The sequence below is a fragment of the Mustela putorius genome, unplaced genomic scaffold (assembly GCF_011764305.1).
Source record: "Mustela putorius furo isolate JIRA1106 unplaced genomic scaffold, ASM1176430v1.1 tig00003942_pilon_pilon_pilon, whole genome shotgun sequence".
Classification (NCBI taxonomy): domain Eukaryota; kingdom Metazoa; phylum Chordata; class Mammalia; order Carnivora; family Mustelidae; genus Mustela; species Mustela putorius.
Window position 1 is genome coordinate 11,956,673 of NW_025422087.1, and position 18,084 is coordinate 11,974,756.

An 18,084-nucleotide genomic window follows, 5' to 3' on the forward strand; every position below is an offset into this window, starting at 1 on the left:
TGAATAAATTAAGAGCCTCCAGGTCATGGCACAGCAGAGCACAGAAGCAGCTAGGTCTCTAATCTGGCCCCAGGCTCTTTTTAATCCATTGTCCAGACTTTCCAATGACACTTTTTCTCTGACACTGATAGAACGTAGCTCTGTCATCAAGCTCATATGCTTGCTTGATGGAACATTGTTGCACTTCTTACTCTAGTTTAAATGGGTAACTTGGCAATATGAGAAGTATATTGGCATCTATCTGTCCAGAATCTACCTTTCGAGATAGTTCTAACTGAATTATTTGTGATTACTTTTCTCTTTTGGTTAGGACTGTATCTCAAGATGACGAAATCCTAAATTTGATCCCTGCATGAGGCTTTTAGATCTCTTTGCTAATATGCTAAAGTTGATCTTGACAGCATCTATAAGATCTCTCAAAGTTGTTCAATGGGAGAAAGAAGGGTCAAGAACTTTTCATACAAGAAAGTTCTGAAGGAAAAAATTCAAAACGCCTTGCAAGAGATGAGTTACCGCGTATCTATGAAACCACAGTGGAAGAGAACAAGGGTCATTGCAGACTGTTTTCTAAAGATACGAAACTCAATAGACTTCAATTTAAATAGTCAACAGGATGTGGAACTTCCACAGGGAAGATATTGAAAATAACAGGGAAGCATTATCCTGCCACTGTACTAAATCACAAGATAGCTGGATCTGTCACACCAAATATAAGTCTGTATTGTTGAAACACAGCAAAGTATATGAAAGAACAGAAATTCCAAAGCAAAACCGTATTTCTTAAGGAGATAAAGGGATCGATTTGAGAGATTAGGTTTTACAGTTAGAAAAACTTTTCTACTCAGGAAGCGTTAAAATTTATATGAATACATAAAATGAATAAACAAAAGTCTTTTTTTCCCCTCAGCATAAAAAAAAAAGGATGGTATAAAAGTAATCATTTCTTGTAAGTTATGTTATCAGAAGTCTGGGAAACATCCCTTGAAAATGGAAGGAAAATAAATTTAGTAGGAATGAAAACGCATTTTTTTACATACTAAGTAGCTCATAGAGTGACATGGGTTGAAAATCAAGTCAGCTCAAGAAGACTTGAGAAAAACCCCTGCACAGAGCTTCAGTCTATCACTGGGAAAAAAGCAGGACCAAGAACTTGTTTGTAAGCCACTCTCTTCTCTGTAAGTCGTTCAGTCATATTGCAAATCTAGACCCTCACAATGGAGGGACTGTGAAATGTTTGACAACTTCCTTGGCCAGACCTCAGTCATTAAATGAGACAAGATAGAAGAAGACTCATTAACGGAGCTATTAAATCAGACCTGGCCTTTTTGTCTATATCGTACTTCGGTAAAATGTTACAGCATTCCTATCCTGTTGTCCTTAGTTTCCTCCTCACCTCCCACCTCCTGTCCACAAAAGACCAATTTTCTCTGCCTTAATAATGATTGCTCCCTAGGACAGGACATTAGGACTCAGTGGGACTCTGAATCCTCCATTTTATTGAGAGGTTGTGACCACCCATAATTTAATTTTCTCTCAGTGATAGAACCTGAGATATATCCAAGTACAGTGTGTTTTCTACAAGAGCCTAATGAGAACCCCCTTTCTAGTTACAGATCTAGTAAAACACTTAGAACTCAGTGTCAGATGGGAGGCACTTAGAATTCATCAGCTTTAATGAATAATATACTGTTTGGACAGATATATTTGATATAGAAAATCCTCCAAGCGAGAGAATCATTCATATATAATTTTTACTCTAGAAAATCTCCTTTTATCTTAAAAATCCCCAGAAAAATTAACTCCATGAAGTCAGGATATCTTAAAGAAATGTTGTCTTGGGGTGCCTGGGTGGCTCAGTGGGTTAAGCCTCTGCCTTCAGCTCGGGTCATGATCTCAGGGTCCTGGGATAGAGCCCCGCATGGGGCTCTCTGCTCAGCAGGGAGTCTCCTTCCCCCTCTCTGCCTGCTGCTCTGCCTACTTGTGATCTCTCTCTCTCTCTCCCTGTCAAATAAATAAATTAAAAAAAAAAAAAAGAAAGAAATGTTGCCTTTAGGAGATATTTCCCTAGGTTAGAATTTTAATTATCACAATTAAACGTGTATCTTATTTAACCATTCAGCTGTGGTTTGGATATAATTTCTAGCCAACATTCATGGAAAATTCTGTTACAAGTTTTGCAAGTAGGAGGCAGCCAATACGTCTTAATTTCACAAGTTAATAAAGGTTTGAAGCTTCTATTTTTGTTAAATTTTAAATTTTTTATAAACATATAATATATTTTTATCCCCAGGGGTACAGGTCTGTGAATCGCCAGGTTTACACACTTCACAGGACTCACCATAGCACATACCCTCCCCAATGTCCATAACCCCACCCCTTTCTACCAACCCCCCTCCCCCCAGCAACCCTCAGTTTGTTTTGTGAGATTAAGAGTCACTTATGGTTTGTCTCCCTCCCAATCCCACCTTGTTTCATTGATTCTTCTTCTACCCCCTTTACCCCCTCATGTTGCATCTCTACTTCCTCGTATCAGGGAGATCATATGATAGTTGTCTTTCTCCAATTGACTTATTGAAACTTCTATTTTTTAATGTTATTTACCACGTTCTGACATTAAGCAACATATCTCACTGTTTATTATCTATCTAGGTCCTCTAGTAAAATTTAAGCTTCATAAGGGCAAGGATGTTTTTTTCTTCTCTCTCTCTCTTTTTTTTTTTAACTTTTGTATCACTATTGACCTGTACTGTACTTACTACATAGAAAGTACTCTACATATTTTCATTAGTTACATAAAAGAAAAGTCTAGAAATACTATATCTGTTTATGCTTCACTGTATCTATAACATTTTTCAAAATTAAATATTCTGTATTTCATTTGGAATATCAGAAATTTTAGACATTCCATATAAGTCACCCATAATGGGAATTTTAGCCTCCTAAATGCTTCTTTAAGAATTATTTACAAGAGTCTATGGCCATACCACCCTGAACGTGCCCCATCTCGTCTCATCTAGGAAGCTAAGCAGGGTCGGGCCTGGTTAGTACTTGGATGGAAGAATTATTTACAAGAAATTTTCTATGGAGAAAACTCCACAAAGAACATATTCCTAATGTGAAATATTTAATTTAAATGTGAATATGCATGTTTATTTTATATTGACTGTCAACTGCAATATCATAATTATTTTATGCAAAAAGAACACAAGTTATCTAAACCTTCTTTCTAATTTAAGCAAGATCACACTTTATGCATGTCAGACTAATGAGAATGTACTCTATCTTAAAGGTCACTTAAGAAGATATTTTTTTGAAACAAGATGGGATCGGGAGGGAGAAAAACCATAAGAGACTCAATCTCACAAAACAAACTGAGGGTCGCCAGGGGAAGGGGGGTAGGGAGAGGGAAGTGGGGTTATGGATATTGGGGAGGGTATGTGCTATGGTGAGTGCTGTGAAGTGTGTAAACCTGGAGATTCATAGACCTGTACTCCTGGGGCTAATAATATGTTATATGTTAATAAAAAATAAAAAAATATAATTAAAAAAAAGTAAAAAAGGGTATTTTTTCTAATATATTTGTAAAATATATCAAATCTTGTTGTTATGAACTATTTTTATAGTCAGTATTTAGAGTATTTATAATCTTTAAAATTGAAGAATGTATCTATGTCAGATTGAGATATAGTCCTTTTTTTTCCTGCCTTTTCCACATTTTACAGTCTCTCCAGTTGTTTTGACTCTTAAGCCAAACTGATCTTCTGAGACTCTGAATCATGAAATTTTCACATATTTTCTAATTACTAAATGATGAGATGGATATGATACCAGAGAGGTTTAAAATGATGGGCTAAATTGAGAAAATGTGATTTCTCAGCAAACCACAGTAGGATAGAGGAAAGAATAATTAAAATGTAAATTTTAACTATGGCTACAATAACAAGAAGAGAGGAAAACAAAGCTTTTACCAGCTACTTTAAAGTTTTCTACCTTACCAAGATTTGCTGCAGATCCCCAAACATTTTTCTTTCTATGGAAAGAACAGAGAGATTGGAAGATGTTCTAATGTTTAATTTCCTATTATTTTGATTGAATATATTTGATTGAATATATATTTGAAGATAAACTTAATGGATTGATCTTAAAGAAAGCTTATAGTTACTTTATGTGTAGAATTACTAATTCTGTAAAGTGATTTATATTTGTCTTTTAGAAGGTGTATCTATTAAGAAAATTAAGAAAATATAGCCAATGAGATATGTTGAAGATCTTAAAAGACAAGCATACAAACAAAAATACCCAGCAAATCATTCACAGACATGAAATCACTGAAATCACAAATCCTAAAACCTAGAGTTACTTCTCATAGGCTGCGTCTGGGAGCAAGTCCCCCAAAACTTGCAAAGTATTTATTTAGTTTTGGGGATTAAGCTTTGGAGCTGCAATGACAAGAACCTGTTTTAAGTATGCCTACGTCCAAAACTTTAATGACTATTCTTTTCTGGGCAACGAAATTCCATGGCAGCAACACGTTTTTATTATATTTTCTATAGTAACACATTTACCCAGGACCCACGGTAATATCATCCACTCGACGATGGTTGGTGGTGGACCTTGCCTGTTCAAGTCTGACCTGTCGATGTGCTGAGAGGCAAGCAGCAGCAGGAACAAAAAAGTCAAATAGGACGCTGTATGGCAGATGAACTTGATAAATGGCTTTCTGATGAACAGTCCCAGTGGGCTTTTAGGAGCTATAAGGTAGCACACAGAGAAGACGGGAAAAAGAAGTCCTATGATGAAACACGTCACCATCTTCACCGCCCAGTGCCGTCTCCTCCAGCCCGGGAACTCATCGTACCAGCGAGATGCAAGCAGTTGTTGACAATTGGGCTGAGCAACAAACTAAAGAGAAAGGAAAGGAAAAGGAAGAGTCAGTGTACATGCGGTGGCTTCAGTTCATATGTAAGACCACAGATTTATCTTGAAAGCCAGAAGTCCTGCTTTAAATAATTTTATACTGGATGCTTGGCTGGCTCAGTTGGTGGAGTATGTGACTCTTGATCTTGGGGTTGAGATCTCTACACCTAATGTGGGTGTAGAGATTACTTAAAAAAATAAAATCTATAAAAAGTAACAATTTTATAATTAATCAAAAAGTCCTTTAAATTGTTCTGTGAATAAAGCCCATTTATTTAACATTTTGGGTTATTTAACATTTGGGTTGAGGCAATAAGAAAAACATACATGAAAGCATATTAAGATTACCAGACTGTAGATCATCATAGCTGAATTTGTTGGAAATAAAACAGAAACTTTGCCTAAGTATAATCAATTACCATAAACCAAACATTTCACAAACACAACATTATTTTATCCTGACAACATGTTGGAGATATGGTATATTCCTTACTCTCTTTTAAGGATGAGGATAGAGGGTGTTACAAGAGGTCAGTAAATTTACTCAAGGTTACAGATCTAGTAAAGGATAAAATATTAGACTAACTGCTCCAGGATTTTTTTTTTTTCTGCACACTCCCTTTCTCATTGAGACTGACAGCTAGGCATTATACAAATTCAGAGGGAGTTACTTCTTCCAGACAGAATGGTCCAAGAATGCTTCCCAGTACATGTAGGCTCTGAAGGGACAGATTGTATAAGCAGAGAAGAGAGGGGAAGGCAGTTAAAGGCAAGGTATGGTGGAAAGAGAGAACACACACTGCCAAGAAATGTTTAAGGGATGCCCTATGGGCAGTCTGGCTGCAGTAGAAGCTTCAGTTTCTTGTAAGAGACTTAGAAAAACTCTACTGGCATTGTATTTCTTCTTCAGTCTTAGCCTGTATGAATTTCCTTTAGACAAGACTTTGCCCTTACTCTTTTCTGATGGTAAGCAAGCAAAAAATCATGGAGTTCACATAAAGAGCCTTGGCTATCACAAACTAAAAGTTGCTTGAGAGTGAAAACAGAAACAGGATGATTGACTGAAAGAGCAATTCAATAGTCCAGCTGTGCAAACATATGGGCTGGACATGAAATGATTTCTCATGCAACTGTTTCTCATCACCTTGTCTTAGAAGCCCTACTTATCAAAGGATATAGCAGGCAAAGAAATATGTAATAAATCAAATCAAATTTATAATAATAAGTTAAATAGATATAGATAAAATAATACTGCATTTCTTTAAGACTTGGGTGACATGAGCTGTGTTTATTACTTGCAAGTAATTAGTAAAATCAGATTTTATAATTCAAAGAACAGCTTTTCTTAACACCATCCTTGACTATTATTCTGGTCAAAGTCAGGTATTTGACATCAAAATAGAGTTCTTGCTGATGTATCTGCAGAGTAATGGCGAAGAGTGATTAAGTCATTAACAAGCTCTGTTCTTTTTAAAAGACCTGCCCCCCGATACACATACACAATCCTTCCCATCAGCATTTTATAAACAAATCAGTCTATCATCTTCTTTCTAGTTTTTCATATAAAATATTCTTCATACCATTAGAATTTAGCACAGATGAAAGGCCTTAATAAAAGGGAGTTTAGCTTACAGAAAATACAAGATCTAACAAGCAGTTGCTATAATATCTCATTAATATTCACAAACTGAAGAAACACTGTGAGGGGCTAAGTATGAACATATTTAATACGCACAGAAAAAGTAAAAGAAAGGTATGTACTTTGTTTAACATGATCTGGGTGAATTCTAGGACTAACCACCTCTGCACTTCTTGGCTCAAATCTCATTATAACATGAAACACCCCTGTACAATTAAACAAATAACTTTATTAGGAGCATTTAAGGTTTGCTTGGATAAAAAATTTCTGTTGCCCAATACACACATATAGACTGTGTTAAATTACCTAGAAGAAGCAAATTATTTAGTCCTTCTAGAACACCTGCCATTGCCAAGCACTAGGTGAACCTTAATTTTTACTAATGTTTTTCTTAAAATTTTTTTTTCTTTAATTATTGGAAAGTATACATCTGTGTCTAGTAAATGAAGAGGTTACGTGATTTTCTACTAAACACTGACACAGTGGGCCTATGTCGAGGTAGAGAATAGAGACAGGATTGTAAGAAGAGTAGAAGTGAGTGTATATAATATACAAGTTTCCTCAAATGTGGATATTATTTTACTACAAATCTTTTTAAATCATAGGATTGAAATAACCCGTAAGTATTCATATAAGGAATACTATTCCTATAAGGAACCCAAAGGAATAATGTAATAACCCAAAAAGAATCACTATGAATATAAATGCCCTCACAATGGTTTTATATCCTTTCTCTACTATCCCTGTTCACTACATGTCTATACCAGCATCCCCCAAATTGTACATTATTAATTAGTAGGTTTTTTATGAAAAAATGGGTTTCATGTTCAATTAGCTACCAAAATAAGGATTAAAAGAATTAAACTTCTAGATTATGATTTTTTTTTAAATCTTTAATTGCTAAAGTGGATTAAAACATTTCATTATCTCATGTGTCCCTTCTTCTTTCTATTCTTTGGGTTTTTTTTTTTTCCTTTCTTTCATGCTCACTGTGTACTTCATTTCTTCTTTGTCTCCCCCTTCCTGTCTTTCTTTCTCTTTCTTCCTGTCCCCCAACCCCACTGCCAGTCTCCTGGTTTATTTGGATTATTTACAAGAACAACCAGCTTTACTCCATCTCCTTCTGAAAGACCTCCTCAGAGAGGGGCCATCCTATGTCTGACACCTGCCACTGGGCCATTCCAAAAAAGCCCTCCCCAGATGGGCCACGCATGCTGGGAGCCCACAGCTCCTACCTCCCCTTTATCATCTTTCTACTGCACATTGAGTCACAGGAACTACCCTTCCAGAACTGGGGAAAGTGGAGTATCTCTTCAGGCACACTGAGTTACAGCTTCCCTTCTCCCTTCAGTTGTTGGCCAATTCTAGTACAACTCCTGCCATCACATTAAAATTCATATTAAAACATTAGGAACATTCAAATTCACATTTGTGCCATGCATTTATAAAAGACACTTAAAAAAAAAAAAAAGGAAAAACTTTCTATCCCTCCTTTCAGTAACTTTTAAGAAAGTTTCAAAAGCCTGATCTCATGATTATATATAGAATCATTGAATCATGATATTTGAAATATTAAAAAACCATAAATGTTATTGAAATCTAATTTTTACAAATAAAGTGAGATCCAATATTAATGATTTTTAAAACAACTACTCAAAATACTAAAACACTCAACACCATAGAAGAAACAAAAAAATGATGAAGAGAAAGGGTAAAGCTCCAAAGTAAAAACAAACAAAAAACCCAAAAACTGAAACCTTACTGAAGCAAAATAAGAAACCTTACTCCTACATGGAGAGGAATTAAATATTAACTGCATATGGACAAAATCAACAGAAGAGAGTTCAAAAATTAAGGAGCCCTAGTAATTAAAATAACTACTGATCAGATTTACTTGGTAATTGTTCTTTCTTCATCTTTTCAGTTTTTAAATATATTTTCTAGTTTAAAAATTGTATCCAAGATTCAAACTGCAGCCATATTCTCTGTAAGAGCAAAATCTAGATTCTGGGGACAACCAACCTGGCTACTTTATGCATCTTGACTAAGTCAGATAGTACAGCGCAGTCTCAATTGAGTTGAGTCTCCAGAGAATTGAAGCTTTTGAGTTGAATGTATTAGAGTGATTTACATATAGGCAATCTGTTTTCTTTGCTTAAAAAGGACCACAGTTTCCACTGGGTCTTACTGTTTATTTCTGAGCAATTAAAGAATAATCTATATCTTTTGGGGTTTCATTTCCTCTGCCCAGGAATGCTTTCCAACAGCTCATTTTGTAAAGTTGATAGCAAGGTTTAAGGATGATTTATAGGCTGAGGAGCTTTAGGGAATTATGTCCGTAGCTAGAAATGCTTTCTTCAACTTCATTCCCTAATTTCCTTCATCTCTCCCAATGCCCTTTAACCATCTGGGCCTGTCCCTGTCTCTTAGAGATAGCTCTAGTTGTGTTCCTAATTAAAACAGTTCTGGTCTCCTAGAGCCCCACTATGCTGCATAACTGATCAGACGCTGCTACTTTATTAACAAACATTATTTTCACCTGGTCCTCCCCTAATTTAATTAAGCCAGTAGCATCATCTGTGAGTTGGACCTTGCATAGGTAAGTGTGGAGAGGACCAAGATCTGGAAGAACTGGATAAGTCTGTCTTCTGGGAACTCAACATATGTTGGGGATTGATCATGTGACCAGTCTACCAGTTTTTCTAATTTTTTCCAATTGTTTTATTTTTCATTTTCATTTTTTTTTTTCATTTTCCTCACTTAAGGTCTGTCTTCTTACTAAGGTTATGAGTAAGCAGATTTAGTTCAGTGAAGATGACTTTGCTGTCAGATGCATAGAAGTCACACATCTAGCACACAGTCTCTAGTACAGATGAGTATAACAATACAGAGCACTATATAATTTGTTAAAAAAGAGGTAGAGACTCTAGGAAGGATTGTGCCAATATGAAACAGTCTGGGAAAACTGAAGATAGCAAGCAGAATTTGTAAGTTAAATCTGAAATAATGGGTAGAATTTGACAGGCCCAGTAGTAAGTGGATGTATTTTAATTTAGATATAGAGAATATCTTGTTAAATACTTGAAGATGGAGGTGGGTCTGTTCAGGTGAGCTATCCCTTGTGCTAGAAGTCATTATTGTTATCAATGATGAGTGGTTGAGTCCAGGTCCTTGCTGCTTGGTGTGGCATCAGCTGGAAGCTCATCAACCAGGCAAAACCTTAGGCGCCATTTTGGACCTGCTGAATAGGACTGACATCTGACAGTGTGATTCCAATGAATGTTAAAATTTGATAAACACTGGTTTAAGGAATTTGCTGTCTAATAAAGTTCTATTTAGCTCCACTGTATCTGATAATTGCTCAAAGAGTAGTTTTAACTCAATGTAAACATGCATTTGAACACTTATAAATCCTAGGAGCAAGTCTACGGTGAGGAAGTGGGGTGCTGGGGTATATAGTGTGTGTACGTGTGGGGGCTTTGTTTTAGGCTAAATTCAGCTGTGGATGGAATGAGAAGTTGGGTGAGGGGAACTAGCCACAGAGAGGAGGGTTCTCAAAATGGAGTAAGCAGCAGGATTGCCTTGAGGCTTGTTAACACCCATGTTTTAAAAGATTCTAGAAGAACTTACTTTCAGAAGATGGTGATAATTATTTAAGCATAAGGTAATACCAATAAAGTAAGTAGTTGAGTATTTTTTATTAGCCTCATGAAAAGTTAAAAAATTGGTGAAGTTTCAATCATATCTGAGAAGGCATCGTAATAAATAAAAAAAAAAAAAGCTCAAAATTAGTCAGGAAAACTGACTGATAAACTTTAGAGCCTCTCCTCTGCAGACTATATTGGCCAACAAACCCCTTGGCGCTATTAAGTTCTCCTACCTAGTCATTAAATCACCTGATTACTCTCTTTGTACAGAAAGGTCAAATTCATATTTGCAGACTGGGATGCAAGGAATAGCTCAAAGGGAATTACTAAGGCACCACTTCTGATGTCTCCATATCCAGAAGGGAAGATGACAACTGATCTCCATCTGATAGTGTTGGCGAAGCAGGGGCAGGATTTAACTTCTTACATCATTTCTGGGCCTAAATTCAAAATTGATTTGGCAACTGAGCTGGGATATGAGTGGGCAGTAATGGGAAGTTGAAAATGCAGAGGCAAAGGGAATAAGGTGGGAGGTGATAAACCCAATGTTGAATACATTAAATTATTGAATGTGGCAAATAAACAAAACCCAATTTAGGTAATAGGAAGGTAGAGTCAATAAATATTGTTCTCTGAATCACAAAGGGCAACAGTTGGTAGAAATTCCACATCCATTCATCAATACCCCTCTCTTCAGGATGTATATAAAGATTGTTTTAAACTATTACGGCAGATGGATGAAAAACTGCCCATCATTTCTAGGTGGCTACCGAGAAGGTTTCCTACAAATGAGTAGAGATATGGAGGTAAAAATTATACAGTTTTGAAGGAACCACCATTCGACCATTGAATCATGTAGGTGAATAATAAGAGTGAATGGTAGACGGAAAATGGAAGTAGGTTTGGTTCTGATCCTGAGCAGCCCTCAGTGGGTTGGTTGCTCGGCCTCTGATGAACTACCATCTGTTTTTGCACCTAGGAGTGGCATGTTCACAAAGGGTGTTCCACTTTTCCTCACCGTCTCCTGGGGAGACATTTCCGGAGGACCATCTTCCATTAGAAGGAGAATCCAGGAAGGAAAAAGAAGAGACACAATGGGAATGAATACCAGTTAGACTTATAAGACGAAGGATAGAGTCACCTTTGTTTTCCCCTTCCTTTCCCTGTCTCCTTTCACGTAGCATAGAGCACATATTTCTGAGAAAATTAAATTGTACAAGACCCTGCAAAATAGAGTGTCCTTATACCTTCTTTCCAGAAACAACAGTTGATATCACAGAACAGAGTCTCTCATCGATGCTGCCAATTTATACACATAGATGATATAAGCGAGGAGTTATATTTGTTTCAAATGTGTTAGATCCTATAAACAGACAAGTTTTTCGCTGTAGTCTCAAGGTCAAGAATAAAGTCATTTCCTTTATACTCGCTAATTTCTTTTCCTTGCCACTGAACTCCTTTCTGCCTCCCTGACAACGGCTCCTCAGACTATCTTAGCTAACATATTTCCTGGGCTAAAAATAACACTCAGTTGTTAATTATCTGTTTATTGAGGTTGGAATGAATTTAACTAGTCTACGCGATGCAGAGAGGAAAGCTATGTGTTTTGGAAACAGCAGAGCCCACACATTAACTGACCGACCAGCACTTTCTGCTCCAGCGTGTAGGACAACAGAGGGGAGAACGGAACATAAACAGCATATAAAAGAGCCGGAGGAGAAAACAGTTTCACATGCCTCTGCCAGCCTTTGTCATCACTCTCTAGAGCAGAGAATAATAAGGGTAAAGTGGCTCTTCAAAGGGAATCATTCCTTGATGTCATTTTTCATTCTTTTTCCCTACCTCCTCTCATTGTCACCCAGGCTTGTTTGTCAGCAAATTCCTCCTGCGCTTGCCTGCCTCCCCATCCCGTCTGCCCTGCCGCTAACCTAGTCCTCCATCTCTCACAGTGATTATTAACTTACGGGCTTCCCTCTCTCTGCGTTTTAAAAACGACCCAAGTCATGTTCTTAAAAGTGAGAGATGCATCATGGTTAGGATTTCCAATTGCCGCAAGTACCAGCATTGCCTGTCCACACCCTGGTCTGAGCCGCCTTGTGATACCTCCCTTAGTTAATACGCAGCTTAATCTGTACGGAAAGATCGTGAAAGCATGTATGAAGATGACCTGGAAATAAGGAGTAAGCTATTACGAGCGAGGAAATAGGTTACTGAAAATGTAGACCTGTAGCCATCGGAAGGAATTCTTCAAAGGACCTCAACCTGTAACCCACAGGATATGAGGGCAAATGAGAACCGTACTGAGTTTTCTACCCCAAAGCACCTCTATTCTTGTGAAGATTGAAAGGTTTTGTCTGTAAACTAGATCTTCATATGATTACTAAAGCTCTATTAAAATATATTTGCTTACTGTATTAGTTCCCTAGGGCTACCATTACAAAGCACCATACACACCAGGGGGCTTAAAATAATAGCATATATTATATCACGATCTGGAAGTTTCAAATCCAAAATCAAGGTGTTGAGAAGCCTGTGCTCTAAGGTAGAATCTTTCCTTGTCTTTTCTTACCTCCCAGTAGTAGCTGGCAATCTTTTGTATTCCTTGCCTTAACAGCTGAATTTTTCCAATCTCTGTCTCTCTCTTCACATGGCTGGGTGCTTCATTCACATCCTCTACTCTGTTCTTAAAAGGACGCCAGTCCTATTGGATTAAGGGTTTATCCTACTCCAATATGACCTTATCTTAACTAACTTCATCTGCTATAACTCTTTTCCCAAATATGATCAAATTCTGAGGTACTTGGGGTTAGGACCCTAACCCCATAGGGTCCTTGGGGGGACATAATTTAATTCAGTCTCCCCAACTTTCCAATTACTCATTTTCTTTTTTTTTTTTTAAGTTTCTTATTTTATTTATTTATTTGAGAGAGAGAGAGAGAGAGAGCATGAGAGGAGAGAGGTCAGAGGGAGAAGCAGGCTCCCTACTGAGAGGAAGCTGATGTGGGACTCAATCCTGGGACTCCAGGATGATGGCCTGAGCTGAAAGCAGTTGCTTAACCAACTAAGCCACCCAGGTGCCCCCAATTACTCATTTTCTAGGAGTTGCCTATCATATAGCTTTTGGTTCTATAGTTTATATAAAAATTGCTCTATTTAAGTGCTCCAAATATATTTCTAATCTGTATGTACTATTAAAAACTGTCTTCCACTCAATGTTCAGTTTGCCTCCCTCTTCTGATTCTATTTTTCTATTTCCTTATTATCTCACCAGAATTAATGATAAAGGACAATGGGCTAGGAGCAATAAAGAAGAATAAGCTATCAATAACGTGATGATGTGAGGAGAGTCAACATGTAGGCAGCCAACTATCCATATGAGTCAAGTTTAAGATTGTCTACTTAAAAAAAAAAAAGTTCTGTATGTAAAACCATCTTCTATATCAGTGTACTACTATAATTAAATTTTCTTCCTAAGAGCTTTCTGGAAATGGGTGCATTTTAACTGGCTTAAGATGGTGCCTTGCTTAGGCAAGCAAACACGAAGTATATACACGTGTTACCTAGTTGAGATAGGCTTTTACACAATGGAATGAAAATAAACAAAAAACCAAAAACCAGAATTTGGGTGGCTAAAAAAATTAGAGGCATGAAATCCCGATCTGGATCAGTACTATACAGCTGATGAGCAACTCTAAGGACAAAGGGAGAAATATACAGATGCTGATGATCTGAGAGAAGACATTTGAGATCAGGTATATAATAGAAATCTCTAGCCTAAGACTACGTAGAATTTTGCCTAAGGTTAAATTACCAGTAGATTTTTTTTTTTCCTATTAGGAAATTATCACTTGAAAGTCACAGAGATACATATAGCTCAATGAATTTATAATTAACTATTTTGGGTCAACTATTTTGGATTGCTTATCCACCCGCTTGCAAATACTGTGTAGTGACACAGCACTTACCTACATGAGACATGAGCCCCTCTCTTCTCACTCCAGGCCCAAGTTAAGATCTAGGGAGCTCCCAGCATCAAAAACCAATGTTGTTTAACTCCAGTTCCCTCTGACTATATGTAACTCAACTATCTAAGTAGAAATAAAAAGAAAACAAACCACCTAAATTTTAAAAAAGGGGGAGGCAAGATTTGAACAAACACCATCAAAAGATATAATGATAGCAAATATAGATGTGAAAGATGTTCAGCATCTTTTGTCATTAGGGAAATGCAATCAAAACCACAGTGAGATATCATGACACATCTATTAGAATGGCTAAAATTAAAAAAAAAAGGACTAACCATGATATAAGTTGGTAGGAATATGGAGAAACTGGAACTGTCATACATTACTCATCAAAATGTAATCATTTTAGAAAACAATTTGCAATTAAAATAAATAAATAAATGGAACCTATATTTATCATAGGATAAACTCATTCCAGTCTCAGGCATTTATGTAAAAGAAAAGAAGGCATATATCCATACAAAGACTTACATACAAACATAGTGGTTTTGTTTGTTGTAGAAAAAACTAAGAACAATTCAAATTTCCATCAACTAGTGAATGGATAAACAAAATGGGGCATGACCATACTATGCAAAAACATTCAGCAATAAAAAAGAAGGAACTATCGATGCGCATACACAGCTGAACCTCAAAATAAGGACACTGAATGAAAAGTTGGAGGTGGAAAAAGCACATACGGTTTAATTCCATGTATATAAACTCTAGAAAATGCAAGCTAATCTACGGTGACAGAAAGTTGATCAGCAGTTGCCTGAGAAGGGGCCAAAGAGTGTAGAGAAAAATGATAAAAGGGCAAAAGGCAACTTGTGAGGCTGCCAGATCGGTTCCCTATTATGATTGTGGTGATGTTTTCACAGTTGTACCCGTATTATAAAAACTTGTCAAAGTATTCACTTCAAGCATGTGCAGCTTATTGCCTGTTAATTTCATCTCAGGCAAGTTGTCTAAAAACGTCTGTCCTTATTTTGCTGGTGTCACAAGCACATTCAGAATGACCCACCTCCCCTCTGTGACCAGTACTATCAAGCCGGCTTCTTGGCTTCTTTTTGTATTCAAAAGAATACAATTCTTTTCACTTCAATACCACTTCAGTATCACTCCTTAGTTCTGATGATGAGCTATCATAACATCAGATGTCATTATTTCAGGCGTAAACTAGGAAAATTAGTCAGTTTTCTCCCCATGGCTATTTGATTCTGAGTTCTCCTCACCTACGCAGCACACTGCTGAGACGATCCTCACAAAATGCAAATTTAACGGTGTCTCCTTCTCCTTTATATGTCTGTGCACTTCTTTCACAGACTCCAGGAAACAGCCCCCTAGATTTATAAAGCCTGAAAGGCCCTTAGCTCCTTTATCACGACCCCTCTCTCCTTTCCTCTCAGCTTGCATAGTTCTGCTTTAGACATACATACAGACAGACAGACAGACATACACGCTCTGACCATGTCTAGATCTTTCCAATTACTACAGGCTTACAGATGCTGATACTTTGTCTGGAATGATGCGACCCTCGTTTCCTCGTAGTGAATCCCTCCAGGTCTTCCAACCCAGCCTCCAAGTCTCCTGGTCGCTCCTACGAGCAACTGTTCTTTTTTTCATTCCATACTGATATTGTACCTTCGATCTACATTTACAGTTGTACTTACTCCCCTCATCTCCTGCATTTTAATTATGGCTTGTAGTGAGCTATTTGAGAAGGGTCTGTCATGTTTCCTCACATGATCCCTTGCACCAGTACCTGGTTGTGATAGGTCAATGAATGTTTACTCAGTTGAATTAAATGCTGAACATAGTTCAAGGCTTAGGAGTCCATTTAATCAGGCGCTAATCACTCATGGAAGTTCCAAAGAAAGGCCTGGACTAAGTCCTCAACCTCAACCTTAAAGGAGAAGGATGTTTTATCCTCTTGTGTTTATTTCCAAGAAAAACAAAATTAGCAGCTTCTCCTTCTTCTTAATGTAACGTGAACTAGTCCAGAGCTTCCTAGGGGATCCACTCTGTTAACTCATTGTAGGGTGAGAAGTTTGCTTCAGTCCAGAGTAGATGTCAATGCTTAGGAGCTACCTAAAATAAGATTTCTCTTGGAAAATACCTCTTAACAAGGAACCCAGAGGCAAAGTATTTCAAGTAACTGGCAAGAAAATTTATTTCAGAGTATTGTGACTCAATTCCATGAGAATCAATGAAAGAGGGACAAAGTCTAAAGGTGGCAAACACGGTTTTCAGTACTCTTCAGTGCTCTTGACGCTCCTTTAAAAGAGGATAATAATGGTATTTTTTCCTACCTTGCTCTTTTGAGTAAGCAGAGATATGCATATCTGATGAAGAATGTTAAAAACAAGATAAACCAATCTCAAAAACATTGTTTCCTTGAATATAAAACCATTGATGATGTACAAACATTGGGAAGAAAATACCAATTTTGGATTCTTGTGCAAGAAAACATTAAAGTTGAAAATGCATTCAATGGATTGTAAATCTTTTCCAAATCACTTTTAGTTCCTATATAGCAGATGGGTAGTGTTCACTATTCATAAAAAATTGAAACACATTAAAAGTGTTTTCAAAGTTTTGTTCTCTTACGAAGTTAAGTACATATATTGGAAAACATATATTGATAGGTTAAATCAAATTGTATTTTGAATTCTCAATTGTATCACTCAGTTCCAAAAGATAAATACATCCCCAAATTCCATTTCATCAATTTATAAGCTTCTGTAACTCAGTCTGTATATAGGTATTGTCTCTAAAGGATTTTCAGTACTTACCTTTTTTAAACTATATTCTATGCTGTACATTGTATCCACGTGTCTTATTTCTTTTATAACTGGAAGTTTGTGCTTTTTAATCCCCTTGTTCTATGTCGCCCATCCCCCCAACTCCTTCCCTCTGGCAACCACCAGATTGTTCTCTGTATTTATAAGTCTGTTTCTGTTTTGTTTTGTTTATTCATTTGTTTTGTTTTTTAGATTCCACATATAACTGAAATCATATGGTATTTGTCTTTCTCTGCCTGACATTTCGCAAGTAGTAATCGTTAAATATCACAAGATGTGAACATAGTGTTTAGGAGTTTGTTATGCATATATAATCTGATTATAAAATCCAAGGAAAATTCTATAATAAGCTTAGCACGTAGAAAGAGTTCAGTATCTATTAAGTTTCCTACGTCAGCACCAATATCCATTCTAACCTCCCCCCAACCAAGACAGTATGATTCAGGCAGTACTATGACAGTAATCCAATGACTTTCAGTGCTCCTGCTCCCCTGGGATGTCCAAAATTGCATATCTACTTTTCCAGGAGCAGAACCAGACCGTCCTTCTACAGATGCTTGCAATAAACCAAGAATGGCTGATTATGAGATGAAAAGAACACATACAAAATTAAAGCTAATTGGATTCACCTTTAATCTTTCATTTGCATTTAAGAAATGATATAAGAGGGGCACCTGGGTGGCTCAGTGGATTAAGCCTCTGCCTTCGGCTCAGGTCATGATCTCAGGGTCCTGGGATCGAGCCCTGCATCAGGCTCTCTGCTCAGCCAGAAGCCTGCTTCCCCCTTCCTCTCTGCCTGCCTCTCTGCCTACTTGTGATCTCTCTCTCTGTGTCAAATAAATAAATAGAATCTTAAAAAAAAAAAAAAAAGAAAGAAAGATGAAAGATAGTGATTAACAGAGATTTAGATCCCACAGCTGAAAGAACTGTGCCTTTCCACCTGGGGTAGATTAGTAGGTTCCTGGGTACCTATTAATCCTGTCTCTGGTCGGAGTCTCCTGACATATATACTGGCTCAGGGAGGAGGAAGGGCAAGCCATCAACATGTCTTTCACTCTCCCAGTGCCTTCTCT

The 18,084-nt window shown here is 37.1% G+C and overlaps 1 protein-coding gene across 1 annotated transcript in view; it reads right to left on the reverse strand.

Moving 5' to 3' along the window:
• The window catches only part of TRPC4 (transient receptor potential cation channel subfamily C member 4), a 199,969-nt gene that overhangs the window by 52,049 nt on the left and 129,836 nt on the right, over window positions 1-18,084 (reverse strand). The window contains exon 4 of the mRNA XM_004779530.3: window positions 4,566-4,902. Within this exon, the coding sequence (XP_004779587.1) occupies window positions 4,566-4,902 (337 nt within the window). The remainder of the gene's footprint in view (window positions 1-4,565; window positions 4,903-18,084) is intronic.